The sequence below is a fragment of the Melospiza melodia genome, chromosome 15, assembly GCF_035770615.1.
Source record: "Melospiza melodia melodia isolate bMelMel2 chromosome 15, bMelMel2.pri, whole genome shotgun sequence".
Classification (NCBI taxonomy): Eukaryota; Metazoa; Chordata; class Aves; order Passeriformes; family Passerellidae; genus Melospiza; species Melospiza melodia.
The window spans coordinates 6,273,189-6,300,790 of NC_086208.1; the positions used below are offsets into that span (position 1 = coordinate 6,273,189).

Genomic DNA, 27,602 nt, shown 5'->3' on the forward strand with positions numbered 1-27,602 from the left:
TGTTGAACTGAGGAAGTTCTTTGCAACCAACCAGTGAACTGCTGTGCTCTCTCTGACCATTCCTATACCCTTTTAAATGGTTTTGTATGCTTTTGAGTCACTTACCCCATTTGCTCTGGGCCATAGAGTAATTTGAAAAATTATTTTTCCTAAAAACAACTCTGTCTATACAACTGAATTTTGTTTGACAAGCAAATTGGTGCACCAATACTCTTAATTAATTTATATGTAGGTGCATTAAAAAAAACCTGCAAATGAAAACAAACAACAAAATTGCCAGAATTTGAATATATTTGTTACCATTTCATTGCAATACTTCATTAATGTTCATTTTTTTAAATAGCATTTTTGAAGCAATGCTTCCATGGAAAGATTTTCTTGTTTCTATTTTTGTGTCAGTGAAAATATTTGAGTCTTAAATTGACACATGCTGACATATTGAATTAATATTTCAGTAGAAGACTCAAGAATGCCATTAGAAATTGTCACTATTTTAGGCATGAGGATACACCATGGGTTTAATCACTGTGTTCTTTTTACCTCATACTTCAGAGAAGGGCTCAGAATGCTGCTGCTTCTCTGCAGAACTTTTAGTAAAGAAGGATATATTGGCAAGATAATGTAAGCTAAAACTGAACTTGGTGCTGTCAGGAAACAAAGGAAGTCCTGTTTTTGGCTTCAGCCCAAACAATCTTAGTTATACTCTGAATGTGTTTATACCTGATGGCTGAATGCAATATCTATATATAGAACTGGTTGTAGAGAAATGGGAGAAATTCCATTTTTAACTTGTCATGTGGTGCAGGGAAGAGATTGCAGTAACATTTACAGGCAAGATTTGCCACAGAGAATCAGAAAGAAGGTTATTGCTCATGTTTGAACATGTGAAACCAGGGAAGACCATTTTTTAATCTTGGAAGCACAATACATATTTTCAGTGTTACACTGCTGTCCAGGTCAGCATTATGTTGGCTTTTTCATTTAGTCTAGGCATATGGAATGAGTTGGATACAAGCTCATGTAATTTTGGTTCTTCATTTGGTTGCTGGATTGGAAACCTGAGAGAAGCAGTGTTCTTAACCTAATAAAAACAAGAAAGTAACTTTTTACTCAGCAAGATGAAAACTTATAAATGCATTGTTAAATGCTTGAACAACAGCAGGTAAAGGGGAATGAAAGGTTGATGGTAGTTACATCTGTTCTCATAGGTAGTTCAGTAGTTAGAGTCTTGGAAAAACACAAGTTTTCTTCTTTGGGTATTTTTGAACACAGAGTTCCCTCTCAGGTGTTCTTTCAGACCATAGTATGTATGTTGCCTTCTTTCTCTATTCCAGAGCTTTTCCCCTTTGTGCAATGTGCTTTTAAAAGTTGATGCAAATGCGTAGAGAAGGAGCAAGTGTCTCCCTGAAAAGCAGATTAAAACAGAAGATAAATATTCCTGTGTCCTGTGCATGTGTTTCACTGGTGCAGGCTGAGCTCCAGAGTGCTGTGCTGTTAGGTAATTGCTGCATTCTGATGTGAGAAATGGGTTTGAGTCCCTTTGGCAGAGGGGAGAGCTGGATGCAGGACTTGGAGCATCAACAAAGATGGAAAACTGATCTATTCTCAAAAGATTTCCAGAAAACACTTGCTGATAATTTAGCCCAAATTTGTGACTTAGATCTGTGTTACTGAAATGACAATTTTAGCAAAGATAATTTATGTAAGAAGAGGAACAGGAATGAGAGGTGGTTGTGTCCTGCAGGAGGAGATCTTTACAAAAGATAATCAGACATTCCGTGGAGAAGGTTGGCTGAGGCAGTGTGACACAGCACCATCCAGAGCTGCTCTGTGTTTCCTGAGCAGGTTCAAGGCTCCTTTGTGGGGAACAGAGGCTGGAGACAGAGCCTTGGGATGTGGCCTCTGGTTCCTGTCGGGTGCTCACCACGGGGCTCTGTCCCAGCAGTCTGCAGGCTGGGAAGCAGCAGAAGCTTGGTTTAAATTGTGCAATCTGTTTGGGAATGCAGCACATTAAAACTTTAATTAGTTTAGGATTAGGATACAGTGTGACAAGTACAGTATATGAACTTTTCTGTATGGAATTTCTAAAGCTTAGGGGTTTTGTATGCATATAAAAGATGTGAGAACAGTTTTTTGCACTACTGTTTCTTTCTAAAACTGATCTGCTAATAGGGCAGCTAAAAGCAGGATAAAACAAGCACATCTGTTTTTAGGTCCAGAGTGAATGTTCTGGCATGCTGAAGCAGTGAGAATTTCAAAGCACAGCAGTATGTGTAAGTGGAAGGTCTTGAGAACACACTAGCAAGCTTTCAACTTTTCTGTCATTTCCTGAAGAAATTGGTTTTATTAAAAATCTGTAAATCATATGTAATGAAAGAAGTACTGTTTGGTTAAATGTTTAGTAGTAAGTACTCAGAATAAATATATTGAATGCTTTTAAATATACTTTAAAATAATTTTGAAGACCAAAGATTTTCATATTTTTTAAGCAAAATGTGTTCTAGCTCAATGGAAGTTCAGACTGTGGGGTATTTTGTTCTAACATGTTTCAGTTTGCTTTACTAACTTGTGTGTCATTTGGGAAAACTATCTTTTATCTTTAGGACATATTGAGTAGATATTTTTTATAATATGTCAGACTGATCTTCCAAAAATGTGCTTCCATAAGCTGTTCTCTGGAAAGGAAGCAGGATCATAAAAAGAAACAGAAAATCATAATCAAGCTTTAAATACATGTACAAAACAACCAGTTCTTCAGATGTCTTAAGAATTTCCACTGTCTGTCACAATCTACCCACAGTTAATTTTCCATTGGTTTTTAGGTTGTTTTTATGCACTAAGCACAAAGGCAGTAACATCTTCCTCTTTACTGTCACTTTTCTGCTGTGCCCTTTGAGTGTACAGTGCAGGAGCTCCTTGCATGCTGCACCAATTGCACCAGAATAGCTATTGCAGTTTATTCAGTGACAGTCTCTGAAATGAACATCTGTACTGCATATGTTTTCTGATCACTCAGCTCAGGGCATGCTTAGGGTCTGACTTGACTTAAGGCAGACTTGGCTTTGGAAGGCCAAAGGACATTAGGATGCTGCAGTGTCATACATACCATACTGAACATTTATGTAATAAATAAGACTCCCTAACATTGTAAACATGTTAGGGAGTCTTATTTATTACCATAAATGTTCAGCTTTTTAAAATTAAAATCCAGCCAAATAGTTCTCTGATGTTTAAAAGTACTAAATATCTGAGCTGCTTTCTTTTCACATTTCATTTTCAATGAAAGGACCACTACAGAGGTTATACATCTCTAAAGGCATTTTACACAGGTCAGTTATTTTTGACAGGTAACCAAATCTGATCTGTTCTAAGAAGCCAGCTGGTTAGAGTTTGTAGTCTGAATTCAAACTAATGGACTAATCTGTTTTGAAGATTATGATGCTTTTGTAGTTGTTTTACTTCCAGTATTAATGATGATTCAAACACCTAGGATCATTCTGTGATATTTGTGGTTGGCTTTCTCTCCTTTTACTTTCCAGGTTTTTCATGCTGCCCTTGATGGCAAATACATCTATTATATTTCTGAATATGGATTTCTATGTATCATATTTTAGCAGGGGGTTTGATTTAAGTACTCCTATAGTTCTCCTTATTCTGGAACTCTTTTTACCTGTATGTGAAGGAAATAAAAAGTTTGCCAGCAGCAGCTGCTGGTATTTCAGAGCACTTGTATTTGTCATATATGGTATTGATAGGTGGAAGTGTTCAGTACAGTTAAATATTTATGTTCTGTCCTTAAGAGATAAAATCTTCCACCTCAAAATTATTCCTACTCCATGACATTAAAACTTTAAACTCTTTTGGTTACAGTTTTGAGGATATTCTGTGCCTTGCTGATTCCTCATCCTTGTCAGATATCACCCTTGATGGCAATCCAATAGCTCAGGAGACATGGTACAAACACACTGTTCTCCATCATATGATGCAGCTCCGACAGCTAGATATGAAGAGAATCACAGTAAGAAATTTCTGTTTTCATCAAATTTAATAGATACTTCAAATCAGAAGTAAAATGCAGGCATTTCTGTGTGTATGTGTATATTAAAAATACAAACTTTTTTCCTTAATTTAGTATGGAATTGAATGGTGAATAGACATTACAGTATTTAAAATTCTAACCCTTTTCTTTAGTTCAGTATAAAGTAAGGGTTTGCATTTTTACTTCATTTAACATGTTTATTTTGAAGTGGTTCAACTCCAGCAGCAAATGCTGCGTGTTCAGCTGCCATGTGACATGAGAGAGCCTGCAAAGCTTTTGGTTAGAATTTTCCTAATAGACTTTGCTGATTTGTTGTATAGCTGAGAAGGGACAGCACATTTCTTCCAAAGTAGTGGTCTGTTTGCCCTAAAACTGCTGTAATTGATATCCTTTATTTAAGAATTTAATTGGTTTCTTTAATCAGCCTACCTAGGGAGATCTGGTGATCACACAGGTTGTGTGTCTTGTCTGTATTTCTCTCTTCCTAACCTACTCTCCCTGATAATTTCTGTTTCTGCTGCTCAAGTTCAAGTAACCTTGATAAGGGAGAGAGGACTCAGTCTCCTACAGGCTTCTTGAAAATCCACTCCAGGGAACGAAGGACAATCACCAGGGTCTTACCGTAATGCCACCTATTTTGTCTTTTAGCATAGGATATATATTCTTTTAATATAGAATACAAATTATTCTGTGCCTACTCAAAAGTGATGTGTAAGCATGATTTCTTACCAGATAAATCTGTCCAGCAGCAAGCAACAGTGATACAGTGGTAATTTTTGGACCAGATGCTGACACATACACCTTCTTTTAAATGCTCATTTGCTTTGCACAAAGGCTGTACTGCATTGTGAGCTGCAGCTGATGCTTTTTCATAGAGCCAGTTAGGCTGAAAAATATAACATGTGTGTGGAAAACATTACTGTTAAAAAGACAGTGCTTTGGGACATGAGATTTCTGCTTCCATCATTGAAAATACTAAATACTTGTTTGTTCACAGATATTCTAAGCTTCAGGGGCTTTTGTATTTTATACTGACTTTAATAATAACTTTTATTATGACTTTAAACTGCCTTAATAATTGTTAATCACTTTGCTTTTAAAAACTTGTTTTATCAGTATTATTTCAGAAACTTGAGTTGCATAAAGAAAATATCTCTCCATCTCCCCATTTTAACCCTTGTCAAGAGGGGATGGATCCTGGTGGAAATATCAGTGATAGAGAAAATTGTAGAAAGAGCTCAAACTCCTTTTAGGCTCTATGAGATCTGTATGGGGGGAAAGTTGTCAGAAATTCACAGCCATGGGAAGAACTTAATCTGGGTTTGCACCTTGTTAAACATCAGAGAATCAACCACAAAGACACAAAGCCATAGAAAACCAGGCTTCACCAGTTGTGCTGCTCATAAACCCACTTGTAAAAATAATGTGTTTTACTCTTTATTTGCCTTCTGGTTTTTGAGCCTTTTAGCATTTTTCTTCACGTAGAGGGTGCTATATATTTTCTCCAATAAAACTGCTACCCAGATAATCGTGTGACTTAAGAAACTGGGATTTAAAGAAAAATAACAAGTATCATGGGATCTGTGGTAAAATTAAAGAGCTGGCAATCCCAAATCCAGCTATTCTGCCTAGCACTGCAATATGTTGTTGCTGTCAGCTCTAAGGTTAGATCTAACCTGGTGGGGTTAGATCTTGCAGTGTTGAGCATGTGACTTGCACTCTTGATTAGTGTAAAAAATAATTACATTTATTTTTTACATACATCTAATTACATTTATAGGATCATTTCTTCATCAGCCTGAAGAACATTTAGGCATTTTGAACTTTAGCATTGCTTTGTCTTGTAAAAAACCGAGAGTTGGATGACTGTTGGGTTTTATTCTGACTAGGAATATTCACTAACTTGTTCAGAAGTTTTCTGCTCAAGAACTGAGTTTTGCACAATTATTTGTTCTGATTTTAACTTTTCTTTTACTGAAGGATATTGTCAAAATTTTTATGAGACTTGGAAGCTTCATTCATGTTTGGTTTCAAGAAGGTACACACTTTGGTGCCAGGCTTTTTCCACAGGATTCCCTGGAGAAAGGAGCCCTGGTGCAAAATGACAACTCTCTCTGCCTAAGGGCACTATTCAGAAACACAGAGGTGCCATGAAAACCAAAGACACTGTACTTGGAATAAAACATTTGTGCACTGTAATTATTTTTAGGTTGGGGTAGATTGTCTTTAGACAAGGGATTGTGTTGAATTATGACAACTCTTAAACACTGACGTGTGAAAGCTGATGATTTCTTAGGCCACCTCATTCCTAAGCCCTTTTTGAATGTAAGATTGAAGCTCTTGAAGCACTGAAGCACAGACTCAGTTGTGATAAAATCAGTGAGATTAAGCACCTGTAATGCTCTTCACTTGTTCATTGTCCATACAAGATGATTTTCAGCTGGAAACCCAACCACTTGGTGTTCTGCACCTGAAACATCAGCTCAATGGAAATCTTTTGCTTTCTTGAACCTTTGGTAGCTCAGTCTAAAGGCCTAAAGACTGGGCAGGAGGCTGAATTATTGTAGCTGGATGGACTCCTGTGTTCACTTGTGTCCCTGTCAGTAACTCACAGTTACACCTTCACCTCACCTTAGCTGCATGGTTATGGGACTGGATGAATGGAATGGGCTTCTGCAGAGCCCCACAGTCAGAGCAGGCTCAGGTTGCATTTGTGATTATTTATCTTGGTTAACCTGCCATAATGGTTGTTTTTTTGGGCTCTGAAGATTTTTCACCCTGTTTTGTATGTTGAACTTTTTGAAAAGGGGGCCTGCCCAGTGGTGCTTGCAGTTTGATTTGACCTATTTCTTTTTTCCCACTCTTTGGTAATAGTAAGCAGAGATTGTCAGCAGATATGTAATAAAGTATTTAAATATGATTGAAATGTGTACATATTCCTTACTAAGGAGTTACAGAACCAGGAACATTTGCTATCCATCACTTCCAACAGACTTTCTCACGAGAATTTGCTAAGTGTGTATGTATTCCTATATGTGTGTGTAAATATGATATATAATGCAAATTTTTTTAAATGTTGCCAGATTGAAACACAAGCTGTGTCTTCTTAGAAGTGAAGCTTTGAATTTTTCATTGAGGTTTTATACGTTTTAGAAGCTTAAAAAAAGAGAGCTCTGTTTGGTTTTGATTATTTGCTTAGACATTTCATTGCTGATCACGGAGTAGGTTCTACTGCTCTATCCAGAACAGATTTCATGACTGTATTCCATCACTACCATAAAGTGTTCTGAGGTCTTGGGATCTTTTGGGTTGCTGTGACCCCAAGAATGTTAAAAGTCTCTTTTCCCAGCCCGGGCACTTGAAGAATGAGTTGGAGCTCTTCATTTCTCGGTCTCAAGGTTGTTTATTGTATCTTATCTATAAAATTCTTTCTCCTGCCCTGCTGAGGTCCATCCAGCAGGACAGTTCCAGGCACCCTGCCTGCCCCCAGGGGAGTTTTATGTCTTTATACTAAAAACTACATATACAGTGTTTACAATTACTTTCTAATACCCATCACCTATGTTAGACAGCGAGCTTCTACTCTAAACCAGTCTGTAAGTGCCAACATCACAGCAGAAGATGGAGGCCAAGAAGAAGGAGAAAGGCTGGACACGCCCAGTTCCCTCCATCTTGCCTCCTGAACCCCGATACCAAAAACCCTAAAATCTACTTTTTCCACCCCATGATAACTTCACTATTATTCTGCCTAAACTGTTATGGCTTGCTGATCTTCACCTAAGGTTGCTAATTTGCTCCATGGGTCATAATCAAACCCACAGGTGTTTTGGTCTCTGTGCCAGGGTCTCTGAGCCCCCTGGCAGGGGTCCTGGCCATCCTGGACAGCCAGAGGGATGTTCTGGGTTCCCACACCGAGGGGTTTTTTTTAGGGAGGGATCCCTAACGGTATTTTTTTTCTTTCCACTGGGAAATAAGACACTTAAGTGTGACTTAAATCGTGTCATTTGTTGAAAGGACCTTGTTCGAAGAATAGCAATGCGGCGGTGAGGAGGAACGCGTGCGTTCGCTGCGGTCCGTGCGGATCCTCTCCGGTTCCCCGGGATTCCCTCCCCTCACCGGGCGGGCAGCGATCGGCGCTGCTGCAGAGCGCGCGGGGGCCGCCAGGGGGCGCCATGGGCACGGCAGAGCCCTCACGGAGCGCGGCGGGACAGGGACAGACAGAGGCACGGACAGGGACACAACCAGCCGGGGAAACGAGTGACGCAGGGAGGGGATCCAGCTCTTCACAAATCCTTTCTTAAAGAGAAGGGATGGCAGGAAAAATGAGTTGTGGCAAGGCTGTGCAGCGGTTTGTTTCATAACTTGTTCGGTACTCTGGGGAGTACTTTGTGGGTTCCTGGGAAAGGTGTTTTTTAAGATTGCTTGCATGTGTTGTGTAAGGTTAATCAAGAATGTGTAAGATTAATCAGGAATGCGTATGTAGGTGTGGCCCTTGATCTTTATTCAGAGATTTTCTCCATCACTCTGCCTTTATGAATACTGAGTAAAGCTAAGGATGTATTTTATTTTTGGATAAACTAGCTTCTTTTAGAAAAGAATTAGTGTTTTTTAAACATCTGTAATTAGGATAAACTCTTGATCAAGGAAAAAAGCCTTATTCAGTTAATACTCTTGTTAGAATGTAGTTTGCATTAGTTGGTTTTGATCTTTGTATGGAGACTGTGTTGGCAAGGAAGGCCCAGGACTGACTTCAGTGGGGGCAGCAGACCCTCCTGCATGGGAGGCAGTCATGAGGGGCACATCTGGGCTGGATTAAGGGACAGCTTTGGGAAGGAAGATAGAGAAAGGAGAGATTTGTAGAAGCTGAGAGAAAACTGATTAGGGAACTTTTGCTTTAAAACTTAGGAAAAAACTACAGCAAGTTGTTTTGAAACAAATAAATTTAATGAAGGCTAGTTGTCTAATAATGTTATCTAGCTCTCACCTCCACCAGTGTGAAACACAACACCAGCTCAGTTAGTTTGAAACTGAGTCTGATGAATGGCCAGATGTTTTCTGCCAAATAGAATGGATAGTTTGTGCTCCCTCTTCCTTGGTGGTAAAACTAGCTCGCATTTCTCTGCTTTCTGCACACCAGTTTAACATAATCAAACTTCTAGGGAACAAGAAAAGTCCCTTAATTTAAGCCTTCTAAACGTTGTTATTTGATATGATCAATGTGTTGAAAAGTGATTAGAGAAGATGAAGACAAAAAAATTACTAAAAGCTTGTTTCTTTAGGAAGCCTAGTTGAAAAGCATAGATACACAGTCAAATGAAGCAATTTAATTTAAAAAAAATCCCTGAAACAAATCTAACCTGTTTTCTAAAGAAAGATAGCACTAAAGTAGTTTGCTAGTGTTTCTCTTTTATTTTAAGACTTGGGTTTTTTTACACAAAACACTGAGAGAATAATGTAATACATAATTGGGATAATGTTTGCAGTTCTTAAAATTCTGAATAATATCTTAAGGAACAATTCATTTTTATTTGCATTATTAATGATGCATTCACATTTGTGACATATTGCCTGCATGGGGTTTAGTTCATTATTTTCACAGCCTTCCCCTGAACTCTCCCATTCAATGCTGGATTTCATTGTGTGGTACTTTGTTGCAGTGGCATCTAGAAGGCCTTCTGTGTCCATGTGTGCTTTTTTTTGTTATTCAGTTAGTGGTGATCTCCTTTAACATGCACTGGTGACCTACAGAAGTCCTTCTAACCAGGATTATGCTGTAATTCCATGGCAATAGCCCCTTGGAAATACCCTGTTTAGGAGTAGCTTGACAGCCCAGTAGCAGAGGAGGCTGCCAACAGAATTTCACCAGTAAAAGGCAAGCTGCATTGAGAATAAATAAATTTTAAAAAAAGGGGCTTTCCAGTTAGTGTTCCAAGGAAATTCTTGCATATAATTGTGTTAGAGAAGCTTACTCTGTCCAAAGCCTTACTGTGCATTGAGGTACTGCTGTTGTTTAATGTATGATATTAGGTTTAAGTCATGGAGGAACAGTTTGAAAATCTGTTCTATAACCCCTTTTCAGACTGATGCCAAACTCCATGGTGTGTCAGTGGGTTTCAGGGGGACTGTACACAGATCAGAACAAGTCTGCTACATGCACTGAACTTCTTATGTTTTGGAAATTGTTTTCTTAAAAATGTAATGGCCATGCTAAGTGTGAAGTTCCTGTTTTATTTTATCTTCCAGTAAGCACTCACCCATGTGCTTAGGGGCTCTTACAATGCTCTAAACACAGCATGTTGTATTTATGTAGTAATTTTGACATGTCAATTTGTCTTACTGGTTGATGGTGCTTTCTGTTCATTTTTGTTTGTTAATTTTGTTAACATATAACTTTTCTAGAAAATGAAAAGGTTTGGACAGGAGCTTTCTATTTTGAGGAAATGAAAACACTTTTCATATGTTCTGGGAAGAGGCTTCAATAGAAACGCCCAAATGGCATGTGAAGTAAATCAAAATAAGTTAAAGTATGCTTCCCAAATATTTGTGTTGGAAAGAATCTACACTTTTTACTTCATAGTGAACATTTCTTTTGTTACTTGGAAAATATACGTGCTAAAAATACTATGCTGTGAGAATGTTTAGACTTCTGTAAACAAGGGGCATCCAACCTAATATGGGTATATTGCAGAATCAAATTGCTGTACCAGGAAAATTAAGCAGCTTCACTTTCATAGTTTAGAAATCAATGGCTTTCTTTTTGAGACTTCATCATTAGGCAATAATGTTGATGAGGCATAATGGTCATGGAATAGCTAACATTGAAAATGTTCTGTTCTTCTCAAGTTCTGTTGCTGATTGAAAAAAGCCAGGCTCTGGAAATGGCTTATAACGGTGAAAATTAAACACGGATTATGATTCAAGCATAAATAGAACCCAGCTTTTTTGCTCTGTGTGTTTTTTTACAATAAAAATAATCCTGCTAATTGCAAAAACTACTATCAAGATATGAAGATGTATTGCAGTGTCATATCTAAAAATATTTTTCATGGTCACCAAATGCTTAATACTTTTTGAAAGACTCGTGTATATTACTTTTAACTAGCTTTATCTTCAGTGTTTTTATCTGAGTAGTTGTTTATTCTGTTTTTCTTGACTTATTTATAATAAATTTGATTGGTTTTAATAGTATTTAGAAACATTAAGATGATAAAAATTCTGAAATTGTGTTAAAATGAAAATTTCCATTTCAAATACCAACACAAGAACATAATTTATCAGTAATACTTTTCAGAACTGGCTTAGTTCCTCCCTTTAGGAATTTGTTTTTTGTTTTTCATGTAGGAAGAAGAAAGACGTATGGCATCTATTGCAGCCAGGAAAGAGGAAGAGAGGAAGCGTGAAAGCCACAGACAGACCTTGCTTAAGGTATTGCCTTGGCTGTTCTAAGGCTACTGTAAACCAGTTTACAGGATTCATTTATATCCCTATTTTTGCTGCAGCTATTGTATTATATATCCCAGTATGCCTCTATCTATTTTCACAGCTTCAGCAGTGCACTCCATGAGTGACACTCTGTTCAGTCACACATGCAAGGTACACTTTAGCAGAAAGCCCATGTGGAACACGAGTGTGATACACGTTAGTGGATGGCAAACTTCATATTCATACATCCAGGCTAAAGTAAAGGATTCCTCCAGTGATTTCACATTCCTTGGTCTCCCCTTTCCAGGTGAACACTTGGGCTGCAGCCATGCAGGCTGATCTGAAGTAGTTTTTCCTTCATTTTCTCCCATTGAATTTATTCCTTTCTGTGGATAGAGTGAAGGGGCCCTGAGGGTACAGGCAGGCTCCAGCTGTGTGTCTGTCAGCACAACTCTGATCTAGCTTATCTCCCAGCCCAGCTGGCCTGCTTGGTGCTGACACACACAGACAGAAGTGCCCCACCAGGGGAGACCCTGCTGCCCTCCACAACACTCATCATGGGGCTGTTGACTGCGTGAGCTGTGCTCCTCATAGGAGACCAAAGATCCAGAATCTGGCTCCAAATCATCATTTGGCTCTAAATCCCTTTTTTTTTTTTTTTTTTTGTTAGCCAGTAATGCCTATACAAACAATCTCTTTCAATTTGGCATTCAAATAAACAAGAAATGTTCATGTCCATATTAAGTTTCCTAGGTGAAATCATATTTCATGAAGGAGATTACACTGGATTAGTTGCAGGAGGCCATAAGAAGTGTAGCAAACATATAGAACTGAAAAATAAAAAGACACAAACAGAATGTTAACAGTATGTTAAAAGATGTTTTAAGTATATCAAAAATCCCCAAGAGAATAGGGGTGAAAAATTTTGTGTCCAGTGAATAAGAATATGTTTTGATTTCCTGTATATTAGTATCCTTGTATATTTCTGTTTGATTCAAAAATTGATATAATAAAAAGAGGCTTAGATATGGTTTGAGGGGTGGTTTTGGGTTTTTTAAGCAGTGTGTTTGTTTGGTTTTGGTATTTCTTCTTTCCCTGCAAGATATTGATGTATTGAAAGTCTCTTCAGATGTGAAGTGTTGGTGATAGATCTTAGTAGCATCAAGAAATGGAAAATTAGTAAAAAATTTTCACACATGACATTGTCTCATGCTGTTGAAATGTCTCTCTGACTATAAAAAAAAAAGGTGGGTATTTATTTGTAGTTCATGTTCTTAACCATTGATGTAATGTTTCCTTGTAGCAGAGAGATTGTCTTGGTGGCCTACATTTTGGGGTGCTTTTTGCTAGTGGAAAATTTCCTTAGAAGAAAAAATATTTTTAACACCTAGTGTCATCATTAATAAATTTGAACATTAAATTTTAGACTTTAATTTTATCAAAGTATATTTCCTGTCTTCAAATAGGTAAGTGGCATAATGGCCAAATACCAGTATTTTTCATATTATTTGATGATTTTGTAGATTTTCCTTTGTGAATGGGTTGTTATGATTCAGGCTTTTTTCCTGTTCCACCCATTTGAATTAAAGGAACAAATATGCTCATAGATACAATGTCCAGCAAAAAAGTTGTCAACTATAGGTTTCTTCATAGTTAAATCTGAAAAAAATATTTAGAGAATTATGTTCTGCAATTTTTTTACCATCACATTTCTCCAACATTTCTTATGCTATAGAAAATGTAAATGAAATTATAGGCACTCGTTCAGTAGCAAACAATTGCTGTTTTCCTGTATGCACTGCATTGAAAATGTTTATTTCACCAATGTCATCTCTTCTTTTTCCCTTGCTGATACTTGTCTGTCCAAACAACAGAATTTCTTCATCTCTTTTTCCAGACTTCTCTTTTATTGCTTCCAACCCACTCTTCTGGGAAAGCTTGAGATGTACTTTGAAATGTATAGAGAATGACATTCCTTTCCAATAGTGGTCGAACTTAATATTTACTGGAACAAGAGAAAGTTACTGCTAGCAGAATCTTCACACTTGTAAAGTTTGTTTTATGTAGAAGGAATTCATGGAAGTTTTTGGAGTTCTGTAGGAATCCAGCAGCCCACATCTGAGGGCTAACAAAGCAGTAGAGCTGTACAGTAATTGAGGTTGAGACCCTCAGCCTTGAGAACAAACAGAATTTGCTAAAGACTGTTGTGATAAAAACCACTGATGATTCCAACTTCCCTCCCTTTCTGTGACATGGGCTCAGTCATTGTGGAAGTCTGTAAGTGTTGAGCACTAACCAGAGAGCATCAGAACTCCCATGGCAAATGGAACATGAGCCAGAGTTTTGAGCTCTTTAAAATGGAAAAACTTGCACAAGTAGCAGTTTCTATGTCCTAGGTAGCTTAACTTCATGCTTTCATAATTTGTGGATTTATTATGTTACTTTTCTTGTTTCTGCTTGCACTTATGCAAAATAGCACTAGAACAATGCATTGATTTTAATGCATAACCACCAACCACTAGTACAGTTTCTTCAGTTTGAAACAATTGAAAATGTTTTGCTTGAGCAGCACATTTCAGACCAAGCAAATGAGCTGCTCCTGCCCTGACATGCCTCACGGTGCCCTGTGTATCTCATTCCAGGAAAAGAAGCGGTTAACGATCGGTAACATCGCCCGCCAGTGGGAGATCCAGCAGAACCAAATCGCTCTTGAGGCTTCTTTAAACAAAGATAAAGAAAATGAGCCCTGCCAGATCAATGGCAGTGCTGCATTTGTATTTCCTGAAGAAAGCAGGTATTTTATTTGGTGATGCTTTTACCTGTTCAAGTCTTCAGTTCCAGGTTACTGCTTCTCACCACTGAGATCTCGCTGTATTTTGTTATCAAAAATACAACATATGCACAGCAACCCTGAAAAGATGGCTTACTTTGCTTTTGACCATTAGAAGTGGGTAACGTGTTTAAAAAGAAATAAAACAGCAACTCATTGCCTAAAGAAGTGCAAGCTAAATTATTATGTGATTTTGCTAAATAAAGGACAACTTCATGTTTACAAGAAATGTTAAATGTGAATTCCTGAGCCTTCTTGAGGCTGTTCATTTCCTTAGCAGCTTAGATTGTTGCCTTCAGTTTAAATGAACAAAATGAAGATGTATGAGCATTATGAAGATTTCTAATCTCTTTGTGTATCAAGAGGTTTCATTGTTGAATTCAGGCTCTTAGTTTGAACTGCAGCATCTTTTATTAGACTGCTTTCACACCCATGCAATAACAGTAGCAGCTACCAGATTTAGTTTTATTCTCAAGATAATTTTAGTGTTTTTTGGTTTAAAAGATATTATTTTTGCTTATTTACATCTAAAAAAAGTGGCCATGTGGTGAGAAACCACTGCAGAACTTAATGAGCACTGTATGTCTTGGATTTGGCTAAAACCAAAGTAGCACTTCAACCTTGGCTAGCTCAGGCAAATGCCTGAAAAAGTAGTCTGCACAAATTCAATAGCAAGTACAGCTTCCTGCTGTCCCTGGTCAATGCTGCAAATATCAGGGATGCTCAGGAAATCTTTGTCTCTCACAACCAGAACCCATCTGAGTTTCAGTCTTGTATGGCTAGAACTGGTTCTTATCTCCACTGAAGTGCTACATCTTTTGAAACACTTTTTCCTTAGCATGTTTAAATTGCCATAATCTTTTCTATTCTTGTGCTTCCAAAGGTTTCCCCTGAATGCATTTGCCCATTGCTTTCTTGCTTGCTTGGTTTCTTTGTCATTTAATTCAGTGTTGGTAATCCCTCCCCCAATGACCAAGGCAGTGTAACTATGGTAGTTTGACTGTTTCTCTATTAATGAAGAAATTCCCATTGCTTGAGAAATGATGCTGTTTTGATGTATGTGTTTTATCATAGTGAAGAATTGCAAGATGAGCTACTAAGCAATAAAATTGCAGGTGAAATTCAGAATAGATAAGTAATTAGAGCTTCACATATCAAGTGGTGGGCTCTCAACATTTTCAGTTGAGTGAAATTTTAGAGTTCTGATTCTTATTGTCAAGAGAACATCAGATTGCTGCTAGTCAAAATACATTAACAAGACTAAGAATGTGGTAAAGAATAAAATAATAACAGTCATTACATAACTTTCTAAACCTGAAATTTGTGCTTATTCTTAGGTCTTTGTACACTTTAGGTCCAGCCAGCTGAGTGTCTCATGTTTGTATCATGTTTGAAGTAGGACAAAAAGAGATAGTATTCAGGAATACCTGAATTTATTGCTCAATTTAAAAATTCCTCTTGTGAATTGGAAAGGACACATTATTTGAAAGAAATGCTTGAGTTATTGCTTATGTCCACTTTTACATTTCACATAGCAAACAGAATGTGAAGGGGACATTGCTTAAATAAATACATTGTTTGAAGCTTTGTTTAGATATCTAAAGCAATATGAAACATGCTAGGTTTCCATTCTTAGCTCAAATTTTAAAGCAAATTACTAAATATGAATGGACTCTTTATTTAATTTGACCCCACCACCAACTCAAATACACCCAGACCCTTTCTGCTGAAGAAGTAGAACAAATACAGTGTTACTTGATGGAAGAAGGGTTTTCCAGCCTTTACTGTATTTGAACCAGATGGGGTACTGAAAATGAATACTGAGCAATGCCATTGCATTTGACAGTTGAGTTTCGGTAAAAGAAAGGACTCTTATTTGGTAGAGTGATGATATTATTTCAAAATCATCTCATTTATATCACTGTATTTTTATTTCCTCTACAGATCTCTTGATACAATCCTGAGCAGTGCAGTACAAGGCTTGTCTGTTCTGGAGTCTCATTTAGTGGAGGTGGAAGGAGACACTCTTGGCTTGTATGGTGCTGGGGCACTGGAGTGCCTGGATCGAAACTGGAGTGTTCAAACAGCTGGCATTATTGCCACAGTCTCCTTTATGTTCATAGAATTTGATGAAATTGTTCAAGTGTTAGCAAAAGTGAAGACAAAATTCCCTAACTGTGTGGTGAGCATGCCTCATGTTTCAGCTCTGAACAGCTATGGAATAGGGATTGTCCAATAGAACCTTACTGTGGAATAGGGATTGTCTAATAGAACCTTACTGTGGAATAGGGATTGTCCAATAGAACCTTACTGTGGAATAGGGATTGTCCAATAGAACCTTACTGTGGAATAGGGATTGTCCAATAGAACCTTACTGTGGAATAGGGATTGTCTAATAGAACATTACTGTGGAATAGGGATTGTCTAATAGAACCTTACTTTGGCATAGCCCCCTCACTAAGTGCTTTCATGTCAATAGAAACAGTTAAGAATTGCAAATTTCCTTCTGTTATAATGATAACCTTGATACTTTAAAATTAATAATTTAAATTTAGATTTATTTTCAGACTGATTTTTATTTCTTTTAATTCCTTTGACCTACCTAATTATTTTTAAGCTGCAAAACTTGTGTGTAAATACAGTATTGTTATGAAACCATGGCAGCAGAAAGACTTCATTTGTGTGTCAGTTCAAAGAGCAAATTGCTGATAGGATAAAAAGATGAAGATTAGAAGGAATAGCTGACTAAATCAACACAGTTAATGAAATTCCTCAGTTCTTGATGGAGAAAAGCAACATGAATGAGAAGTCTATTCAGTTTGTCTCTTTTTCTTAGTCATTCAAATCAGTCATTTTGATGCAAATAGTAAAATAGAGATAACAAACATTATCTGAGCAAGCAACTTGTAGCTCAGATTGACTGGGTCTGGAGCTCCCTGCTGCTTCTCAAGATTTTGAGTATAACAAAACTTAATGGTTTAATTGAGACTGATCAATTTGTGGGGAGCTCAAGACAAATTTATGTCTTAATGAAACAATTGTTTCACTGTGGGTGGGGGACAATTTGTGGGCGATAGCAGAATCACAACTAAATTTTTACCTTCACCATCAACTTTTCCCACTAGCTCTTCCCACATTAATGCTGCTGTGTAGCACACACCATGCTCATAGGAACATTAGTGTAGGGCAGGGTATGCTTTAGGCCAGCACCCTGTGCCTGCAGAGGGAAGAATATTTTAAAAGCATGTATTGTACTTGCTTTTATCTGTAGATATTGCAGGTGCTTTACTTGTAGAATTAAAGTAGGCATTGTTTAAGTAGTATCATTGCTTTATGTAACATTGAAAATATTCCTGCTTTAAGTAAAGATTTTACATTGCTTGGGGCTTGTAATGTTGACTCTTAGTATAAATAATACAGCACTAGGTTCATACATTGATGTGTTTTGCTATAGAGACCTCAAATGAAATGAGCTCACTTGCTTCATCAGACACATGAGTGTTACAGTTTGAAAATGGAGTGGCACAGAATAGAATCATTGTGTTCACTCTTTGTTTCCTTATTTAATTTATTGGGGTTTGACTTTCTTTAGCACCTGAAGTTTAAGGAGACAAATCTTGTGGCACTGCAGCAGTTCAATGCCTTGGCTGAGATGCATCGCATGGAACAGTTGACAGTTGATCCTCAGGGAAATCCAGTTGTCAACTTCACTTTGTGGAAATCCTATGTTCTCTTCAGACTGAACCATTTTAATCTGCAGAAGATAAATGGAGAGAAGGTAGGATGGTGGTACTTCTTATAATTGCTCTTGCAGGATAAATTAGTGTTGTTTTTAAAAGAGGAGATGAACTCCTAATGAAATGAGCACAACCCTGTCAGTGTCTTTTTGGTATTAGGGGGAAAAAAGATTTAAGTAGACTTCACCATGTAATTTCTTGTGCAATTAATATTAAAATTAATAATATATAGTAAAATTATGTGAAATTATTATTAAATAACTGCTCGATTTAACTTGATTTTAAGGAGCACTTTTTGAGAAAATCACAGCACTGACATTGAATACTTAAGCAGAAATGTGTTTGACAGACTCCTTACTAGTTTACTATATATGATTATTTACAATTGCCAGTGTTACAAAATACCATAGAATCATATTTTCTGCTTTAGGCCTGTTACAGGAAAAGTCTGTCAAGTAGATTTTTAAAAATTTTTTCTGCTTACTATGTACAAGATCTTTGGGGTATGTTTTTTGTTGTTGAGTGAGCATTTCATGTTTAAATAAATAGAAAGTTAGGACACTAATATTGCTGTTCTTTGTATACTTTGTATTCCCCTTTACATCAATTGAAATTAAATTTATTCAAGCATATAAACCAGCTATTTTATACTTGGGCTTTGATCATAAAGGGGGTGAAAATAGTTACAATGCAACACAATGTTTGAATGGACATCCAATTTTAAATGCTAAATAAGTTTAAGAGATGTTATGGAAGTTAATTAGAGCAAAAATAATACACAGCTTTAGCGTTTAGATCTGGTATTTTAATTTGGTCATCATCGTATGTTTTTAATTAGATATACTTGTTATCTGATCCAGCCAAAGCTGGATGTTGTGGTTTACTTGGTTTTAGTTGTATAAAACATAGATTAGTTGTTCAGAAGAGTAAGAGTGGGTAAAGAGCTTAAATGAATTAACTAGCAAGGTAAGGATGGAAATAGGGCTCACTCCAACAGCACAGTATCTTGAAAAGTAAGAAAATATAGTGATAGTAATCCCAGGAAAAATATAGAATAACTTCAAATTTAGTACTTTGCTGGAAAATGCTCTTCAAATTTGACTTTAAAAATAGAAAGTTTATTTCTTTTTTTACTACATCAGGTTTTCAAAATCTGCTAGTGATTCAGATGAAAAGCAAACAGATAATTCTTATGTTTGGACTTCATGCAGAAAGAAAGTAACACAACTGTTTTGGTAGACTTTTTGTTACAATCTCAAGGTCAACAAATTCAGTTTCTGAGGGAAAACTTTGTATTTAATAGTTCTTGGGGATTAATTTAGTAAATGGAGCACATGTAGCCCAGCATGATTTTATGTAGGGCATATATCAGATCTTAAATATGTATGACAAGAACATTTTTGTCCTCAACAAACTTTTTCAGCCAGACCACACTACATGAAGATGTGCATACAGATTTTTTTTCCTAGTGTCATTAATCATTTGGAAAGTGCCTTAGCTAAGCAGAAGAAAGAGATGAGCTCTGATTGCTGTTTTTCATTACCCTACAGCAGAAGTCATGATATTCAGCTTTGCAGATGTGTATTACCTATTGGATTAACATGAGTAATAAAAAATTCTATTTCAATGTAAAGAACACAACCCCTGAAGTGATTCTCAGACCTTAGATCAGCCCTAAATAACAGTTCCAGATGACAGAAAGGGAAATGTGCATATTCTGCTATTCTGATCACCATTTGTGTGCAGTGTTTGTGGAGACAATATTGTGTTGTCAGCTCTGAGCTACGCAGAGTTGCAAAGTAAAAGCAATATATACTAACTGAATTAACTAAATAAATTGCATCACTCTAGCACTTTTAAACTGTAAAAAACTTCTTTAAAAAAACTGTTATTTTCTCCCCAGCCTTCCCCCACCTTTCCAGTTAATATTCCAGGCTAGAAGCTGAGTGTTGGTCTCCCCCTAACAATAATTCTGTGCCCTTGTCCAATTGTTACATTTACTAACTGTGAAGAAGCAAATTGTCTTTATTGAGATACTACATGAAATTCTTCCCAGTGATAGTAATTTCAGATTAATTCTAAGCTCAGATTAATTTTAAGCTGTCCAGGTTTGAAGTTACCAAGCCCTCCAGAGTGCTGTCCACCCCATGGTATGGGATAGAGTGTGACAGATGCACTCCTTTGCCTGAGCAGGGCTGCTGGCACAGTCAGTGCCTGCTCTGTGCACTTGGCAAGGAGCAGGCACAAAGCCTTACATTTATGTGATACCACCGTTATCATCTTTTTGTGATTAATGGAGCAAACAATGCACTGCACTAAGATAGAGAACATGAGTTTCTGTGAGCTGGAGACTGTATTCAGCATTGCTGTCTCTGTTGACCTGGTCCTTATGCTTCTCTTAACATAAATAAATACATTAAAATCACTTATTTCTCCAGCAGGCATTTCTGCCTGCACTGGGCTTTGTTTCCCTAGCTGCCTTCTGTGCTCTTTGTTTTAGACCTTGCTTCTGTTGCAGACTGTTCAGCAAGGTCATCTACTCTTAGGCTACTATGTAAGAGTTACTTAATTTTTAAGTGAAAATTAACAACTCCACTGTAAAAATTGAATTGACTTTACATTTCTATTTTCCTGATCTGTGTTTTGACTGAATTTACCCCTGCATTATGCTATTGCAGTATACTTTAGGCAGCGTAGATTGTATAGTCTCTAAACATTACACAAGAATACCATAAAATCTGTTAATGTGGATCAAAATTCCATTTTATGCACACATTTCAATAACAGAGAATACAAAGTTTGTCTGGAAGTGCTTAGTAAATATTGTGAGTATTGAAGTGTATTTAATCATGGGTTACTCTCCCAAAGTATGTTATAGGATGAATGGAAATTAAATTTCAACCAGAACTTAAGAAGTCAATGAGTAAGTTTCATTGTCCAGTGTTATCCAGGTCAGATTTTGTGATCATAAAGATTGCTTGTGCACTCAGTACAAAGCCAGGAGCCCAGAAACTGTGCCAAAAAACTTTTGGCAGTTGAAGTCAGTTCATAGTCTGGCCATCAGGGAGAAACACAGGCCGTGGTCTCCAGAGATTACAAGCCAAGACAAACAAAAAATAGTAACCACCACCACCAAAGAATGAATCTCTTCCACTTTCTTTACACTTTTCAATTTCGTATAAAATGAATCCTGAATATTTTTCAACCACTGAAAGTTAGCCTAAAGAGCAGCTGGAACTTAATATTGAAACAACAGTATGGTAGACATTTAGAGAAATATAATGAGTGAACACTTATTTTCAGGAGCTGAAAAATACAGAGAAAATTTTTTCCCTCTAAAGCCTCTCTTTTATAAAACCTTTTCCATGATGCTGCCAAAATAAGGGAATCTGTAAGTTATCTTTTCACATGTGCATGCCCAGAATCTTTCTGTTTCTCCAGCATAGCTTAATCAGAAATTTTCCAGTAAACCTTTTTGTAAATGCATGCAGTATGGAGCAGAATTAATATGTCTGGCCTTCAGAAAATGAATGTAAGAAACCTTTTTAAAATTCCTCACTTCACAGGGACTATCATGAAGCACAGGGCAACATTAAAATATCCAGAATGACAGGAAATAAAACAAGCACCAGTACCCCATCTGGTTTCTTCTAAAATATATTTAAAGTGCCAGTAGAAGAAAGTCTATGTTTTGAAGATGTGCCTGCAACGGATCTGTGTGCAGTGCTCTATATAACAAATTTCAGTTAATTCTCAATGTGCATATGTAATGAAATATGAATGTGCTCATTTTCAAATGTAATTTTTTTCTTTTTTCTCCCCTTCCCACTCTCTCACAGGTTACTGAAAATGACATTGTAAAGGCAGAAAGGCTCTTTGGCATTCTGGCATTTGTGGCATCCTCAGAGCTGCCTCATTACCGCATGCTTTCATTATTTGGAGAATCCAGGTAAAGTACAAGAACAGAACTGGAGTTTGTCCAGAAAGTGTTGTCTAACTCTTTTGCACACTGTTATAATAAATTCATTTTAAGTAAAAAGATGAAAATTTCACAAATACCATCTTCTAGAAGATAGGTCCTCTGCATAAGGCACAGATGTTACCATCTCCCTATGTAGCCAGAGGTTTTCCCAGACCTTGTCTGAAGTCTGCTGGGGAGGTGAAAAGGAATGTGCACACAAATGAGCTGCATGTTCAATTCTGCATTTGTACTGGGATTGCTGAAGACTTGTGGACCTTCATGATGAGAACTGGTTATTTAGTGGGTATTTTATAGTGGGTAATTAATGGTTAACAGATTTAAGAGTTGTAGTGTAAAAGAGGCTGCCAACCCCCCCTATTTTTAGTCTTCTATAGAAAACTATGCAGAAATACTTAATAAAAGTTAAAGCTGCAAGACTTCCTATTTAGGAGATGCTATGTGATATCAGAGTCAATTGTTTAGAGACAATTTAATGAAGGGACATCTAGAGTCATACGTAATTGAATAACTTGAGGGTGTAAAGGACTTTAAAGCTCAAAAATGAATGTTCAAAAGGAGAACTCCCCCTTCACAACAGCTAGAAACATAAGCACTTAAAAGTTTTTGATAATTAGGATTGTAAATCTCATTTCACAGGAGGAAGCAATTCCATTATCTGCTGGAGGGAAAGGGAAAGAAATCTGGGGTTGGGAGTGAGGAAAATAGTGATAACAGAAGAAGTGGAGGGGAAAGCACAGCTCGAGCAACGTTGAATTACATGACAAAAGATTTTCATATGGAAAAGCTTGAGGTAAATATACCATTACAAAATATTTACATTTTCTGTTAGGTAACCTTAGGCTACTACTCTTTGAATTTATCTGTATATCAAGTTTCAGTTGGGCTATTAAGAATGGTGATTTTAAAAGATCCCTTCTTAATGTATTTACATATCTGATCAAACATTTTATCTAACTGATCTTTTCCTCACAATACTGGAAAATGCTCAATTTCTGTCTTTGGTGAAGTGATTCCTGAACAGTGCCACGGTCTCAGAAATACATTCTGAACTACAAGCCATATGGAGTGAACACAATTTTTTTAGGAAGAAAAAAAAAATGTATATTGCACATGTTAGATTTTCCCTGAATGAATTGGTGAAGAACACCTTCAGACAACACATGAGATAGTGCAGGCTGTAGTAATAAAAAGCTGCTTCCTAGCTTTTAAGTGAGCTACAGGGAAATAAATAAATATATAGGCAAAGTACTAGGTTTAATTATTAATAAAATTGCAAGCTGGCTTGTTTCAGACAAGGACATCAGTCACGCTTGTTTTAGTTTGTGTTTTTGATCTGCTCACTCTTTTGCTTGGGCAGAGGGAAATTGTTCCCAGGGAGAATATGATTTTTTCAGCCACAATCTCCTTTCTGAGCAATCATCATGAGTTCTAACTGTAGGCACTCTGCTTCCCACATTTGTCCCATTGTTTGCTTTTTGATGGAAATATGTAAATCCTGTAGTGCAAGAAATTAAATCAAATTCAGTAATCACTGAATATTTTATTCCGTTGTGGTTTTATTGTCTCAGATCCACCGCATAAAAAGGAGACCATGACTGCATGTGTGGAGAGTTTAAATTAAGAAAACATTTTAGTCTCAAAAATTGTGATAGCTCTTAAATCTTTGAATGACATGGGGTAAGACAGTGAAGTATTCCTGTTGTCCTTTACCATGGAACCAGCCCTATAATAAAATAAAGTGAGTTTAGTATTTGTACAGTCCATTAAATAAATGTGGTGTTTTCTTTTCCCAGTGCAGCAATTCCCACCTTGTCCTTTGCTGTAGCATTATGCCTGTGGCAGCAGGTACTGCAGGGTGTCACAAGAATATGTCCTGGCAAAAGGAACCCTTCCAGATCCCCAGCAGCAGTAAACTAACATCACAAATGTGGCTGAGGAAGTGTATTGCTAGAGATGACAGGCTTGGGTCTTTGATTAATAATTTGGAGTTTTAGCTGACACTGCTGGAAAGCATTTTCTCACCTTTATTAGTCATTAAAAACTTTTGTTTTGGTGGCCTGAAGCATGATCTAACATTTTTAACAATGCTGCCATTGTACCAAACTAGCTATATATTTAGCTTACTGTTGAAAGCTTAAGGCATTTTATAGGAACTTTCCAGAAGCAAAGATTAATACAGTTTGATGTACTAAAATTGAGAGCTAGTAGTTACACAAAACACAGTATCTTTTTATTATTTTTAAAAGTTCAGCTTACCTCAGTATCTAATGTAATACATATTAGGAACCAGCACTTGCCAGGGTGACTGTGGAAAAGGATGAGTACTGGGATGTTTTTCTATGACCATGTTCTTGTTAGGGCAGGTAGAGAAATATCTTCTTTTCAACTGTTGTACTGTAAGGATGAAATTCTGGGAAGGGAGAGAAGGAAAATTAGTTTAGTGCTTAATAATTTCTGTACATTTTCACTGCTATGCCAGAAAGCTACACAAACTGTAATGCTGTTAACAGGTATTTATATAATTACTTGAAAGTTAATTTCAGATAAATTAATTACTTAATATAGTAGGAACATTATGAATACATTAAGGTATTGTGGCCACACTCATAGAAGTGAGTGGGCCATGCAACTTAAAACCAGGGGGAGAAAGTGCACGATAGCATCTGCCAGCTAATTGCTGTTGTTTTATTCATTCAATTTTTGAGAGGGTTTTTGTGGATTTGCTCTTGTTTAGCCTTTTTTCCTTTTTTTTTATACATTGTGTAATTTCCTCTCATGCAGGAAATCAAAGAAAGAAAATCATTTTGCCAGGCATATGTTGAGAACTTAGTGAAAGAAGCAGCTGACATCAATATGAAGAATGAATCCTTGCAGAAGCTCTGGCCTCAGCTGTTCATTGAGCTTGTCAGAGATGCAGTGCTGGAAATCCGCAATAAAAACTCCTACATGAAACTCTGCCTCCAGAGGATCACTGAGCAGAAACAGTAGAGTCTTGCAGGCTTTTGGTTCACTATTCTCTCATGTTTTACAAACTTAAACCAATAGAATATGAAATTATCATCACTAGGGCATCCTTCACTTCCTCCCCCCAAAGGGATGCCTTTAAATCTCACTTAACTCTTATTATTTTTGAAATGAAAGTTTACTTTGATACTGCTTTCCCAATGCTTCCTTGGCTATCTAAAGTGATAGCAAAGAAATGACTTGGTGATTGTTCTACTAAAAGTTCTTGTTTATTGTTTTCTGCCAGCCTTGATTCTGTATTGCTACAGCATTGATTTTTAAGGAACAAATTTACAAAGTTTGCCTTATTTTTATTGAACACTTTTCAATTGTCACTTTTTTGACTGCTGCTGTTTAAAATCCCCAAGAATAGTAGCTAATTTTTTTATGACCAGAACCTAATAAATTATTTTACACCCTGAACTCAATGAAGACTTATTAGTATTCTTTAATTTGTCAGATTATAGAACATTTTGCACATGAGAGTGCTCAGAATGTTGACATTTAATCAGCCTAATTCTCAACTGGACAAATTGCCCAAACTCAATTTCAAATGCTTTTTGTTAATGTTACTAAGGTTGTGTAAATTGTTATAGGTAAAATATGATTCCAGGGTGTCCTCACTTGAGCTTTATTTTTGTTTTGTTAAAATATGTTAATATAATTTATTTTGTTTCTTAATTACTAACTTATTAACTTCTGAGGTTTGCCAAGATCAAATGAGCTAAAATGCATGCATTACATTTGGTAGGGAGACTGATAACTACTATTCAGTTGTAATTCATTTCTGTGACTCTGTGAAAATTTCATATTATCAATAAAAATAAATTATTCACTTTTACCTTTTACAGATACTATAAAGAAGTACTGTATGCAAAGAAAAGACTTAATGCTGCATGAAGAGATGAGACACAACTTCCCCCAAAATCAACTGAAAGGGGAGAAAAAACCTCATTCCATAGCACAGTAACTGACACAATAAACAGCTTGCCAGCTTCTGTCCAGAAATTGAATCTAGGAAACCTTAGCAAGTCCAGCTGATTGCCATGGATGGCATTCAGATGCAGGTAGATAGTTGTGCCATTTAAATTTAATTTTTTAGTTCCATTGTATCTTAACTACAACAATCCAAAATCTTTGTGCTTTTTTTACTTAATTAAAACTGTTCTTATTTAACTTGGGCTCATTTATAAAAAAGAAACTAAAGAAAATTTCCTGCAAAGATTTCTATGACTCAAAGGTAAGTTTATTTTTAAACTGTATCTAGAAGGCATTTTCTGTCAAAGCAGAGATGCAGATACAGTTTAATAAGTTTTTATGCCCAGAAAATCATGGAAGGTTTGGTTTGGAATGGACTTTAAAGACCATCTGGTTCCAACGCTCTGCCAGAGGCAGGGACATTTTCCACTAGACCAGATTGCCCAAAGCCATGTCCAGCCTGGCCTTGAACACTTCCAGGGATGGGGCAGCCAGAGCTTCTCTGGGTAACCTGGGCTGGGACCTCACCACCCTCTCTCAATTTCTTCCAAATATCCAATCTAAATCTTCCTTCTTTCATTTGAAGCCATTCCCCCTTGTGCTGTCACCTCATGCCCTTGTTCCAATGCCCTCTCCAGCTCTCTTGGAGCCCTCATGGGCACTGGAAGGTGCTTTAAGTTCTTTTGTGCCTCTTGTCCAGGCTGAGCAGACCAAGCCCCATTAGCCTTAAATGATCACAGGAGTTAAATGGTCACAGGTGTTTTGGAGAGTTCAGCCTGCTTGCATTCAGGTCAAGCTGGTGCATCTGTGTTGTGTGAGGGAATCCAGTTTCAGAGCATGTGACAGGTTAGCAGTGATGTGGGTACATCACTGATAAATGCCATTTTCCACTTGGTTCATGTTATATTTGCAGGTAGTTGCTTTTCAGTCTGCAGAATGTAGTGGAGGTTAAGTCATTTAAATTCTAAGGGAGTGTTAGAATTCCTGGAGAAACTGATAGAATTTAATAGAAACAATCACCTATCTGGGCTTTTTGAACTGCCTCATGGAATTTATAATAAGATTAGTTTATTTGGTGGGATTTTTGTTTCCTTTCCATTGGAAAATTGCACTCTCAAGTTTTATAGTGCATTTTATTAAAGGAACAAATTAGGGCCCTGCAAAATGTAAGAAAAGGAGAGTTTACATTAGAGAAAGAACCAGTGTAGAAATGATCGTGCAATAGATTTTTGGATCTATCATTTTCTTTACATAATTTCTGTGCCAAGGGGGTGCATGAAGCAATTCCAGCTTCTGCAGGGGGACAGAAAGCTCAGCAGCTGTGTGGAAGTGCAGAGCTCTCCTGATGATGTAGCTGGAACAGATGGGCCCCTTTTGAATCAGATTCAGCAGCAGTAAAAGAGTGGAAAAAATTGTTTTAAGAAGGTTGTATTGGTCTAGAGGAACAGGAAGTCCTCCATGGGAAAATCAAGAGAAAAGCCAGACTTTCTGATACTGAGTCTTTAGAAGCATAATCCTGGTTTGAGGCTTTAAGGTAGGGTCTTGAAAAAATGAATCAGACGGTATTGATGGGGAGTTGTAGAAACATCTTAAAATGCTCTGTATTCCCAG

At 37.0% G+C, this 27,602-nt stretch overlaps 1 protein-coding gene across 1 annotated transcript in view; it reads left to right on the forward strand.

Moving 5' to 3' along the window:
* Window positions 1-26,189, forward strand: part of LRRC49 (leucine rich repeat containing 49) — a 42,259-nt gene extending 16,070 nt beyond the window's left edge. The window contains exons 9-16 of the mRNA XM_063169560.1: window positions 3,871-4,018; window positions 11,381-11,464; window positions 14,104-14,255; window positions 16,236-16,473; window positions 17,884-18,069; window positions 21,868-21,977; window positions 22,647-22,800; window positions 24,792-26,189. Of these exons, the coding sequence (XP_063025630.1) occupies window positions 3,871-4,018; window positions 11,381-11,464; window positions 14,104-14,255; window positions 16,236-16,473; window positions 17,884-18,069; window positions 21,868-21,977; window positions 22,647-22,800; window positions 24,792-24,998 (1,279 nt within the window). The 3' untranslated portion in view covers window positions 24,999-26,189. The remainder of the gene's footprint in view (window positions 1-3,870; window positions 4,019-11,380; window positions 11,465-14,103; window positions 14,256-16,235; window positions 16,474-17,883; window positions 18,070-21,867; window positions 21,978-22,646; window positions 22,801-24,791) is intronic.
* The last annotated feature ends 1,413 nt before the right edge of the window (window positions 26,190-27,602 follow it).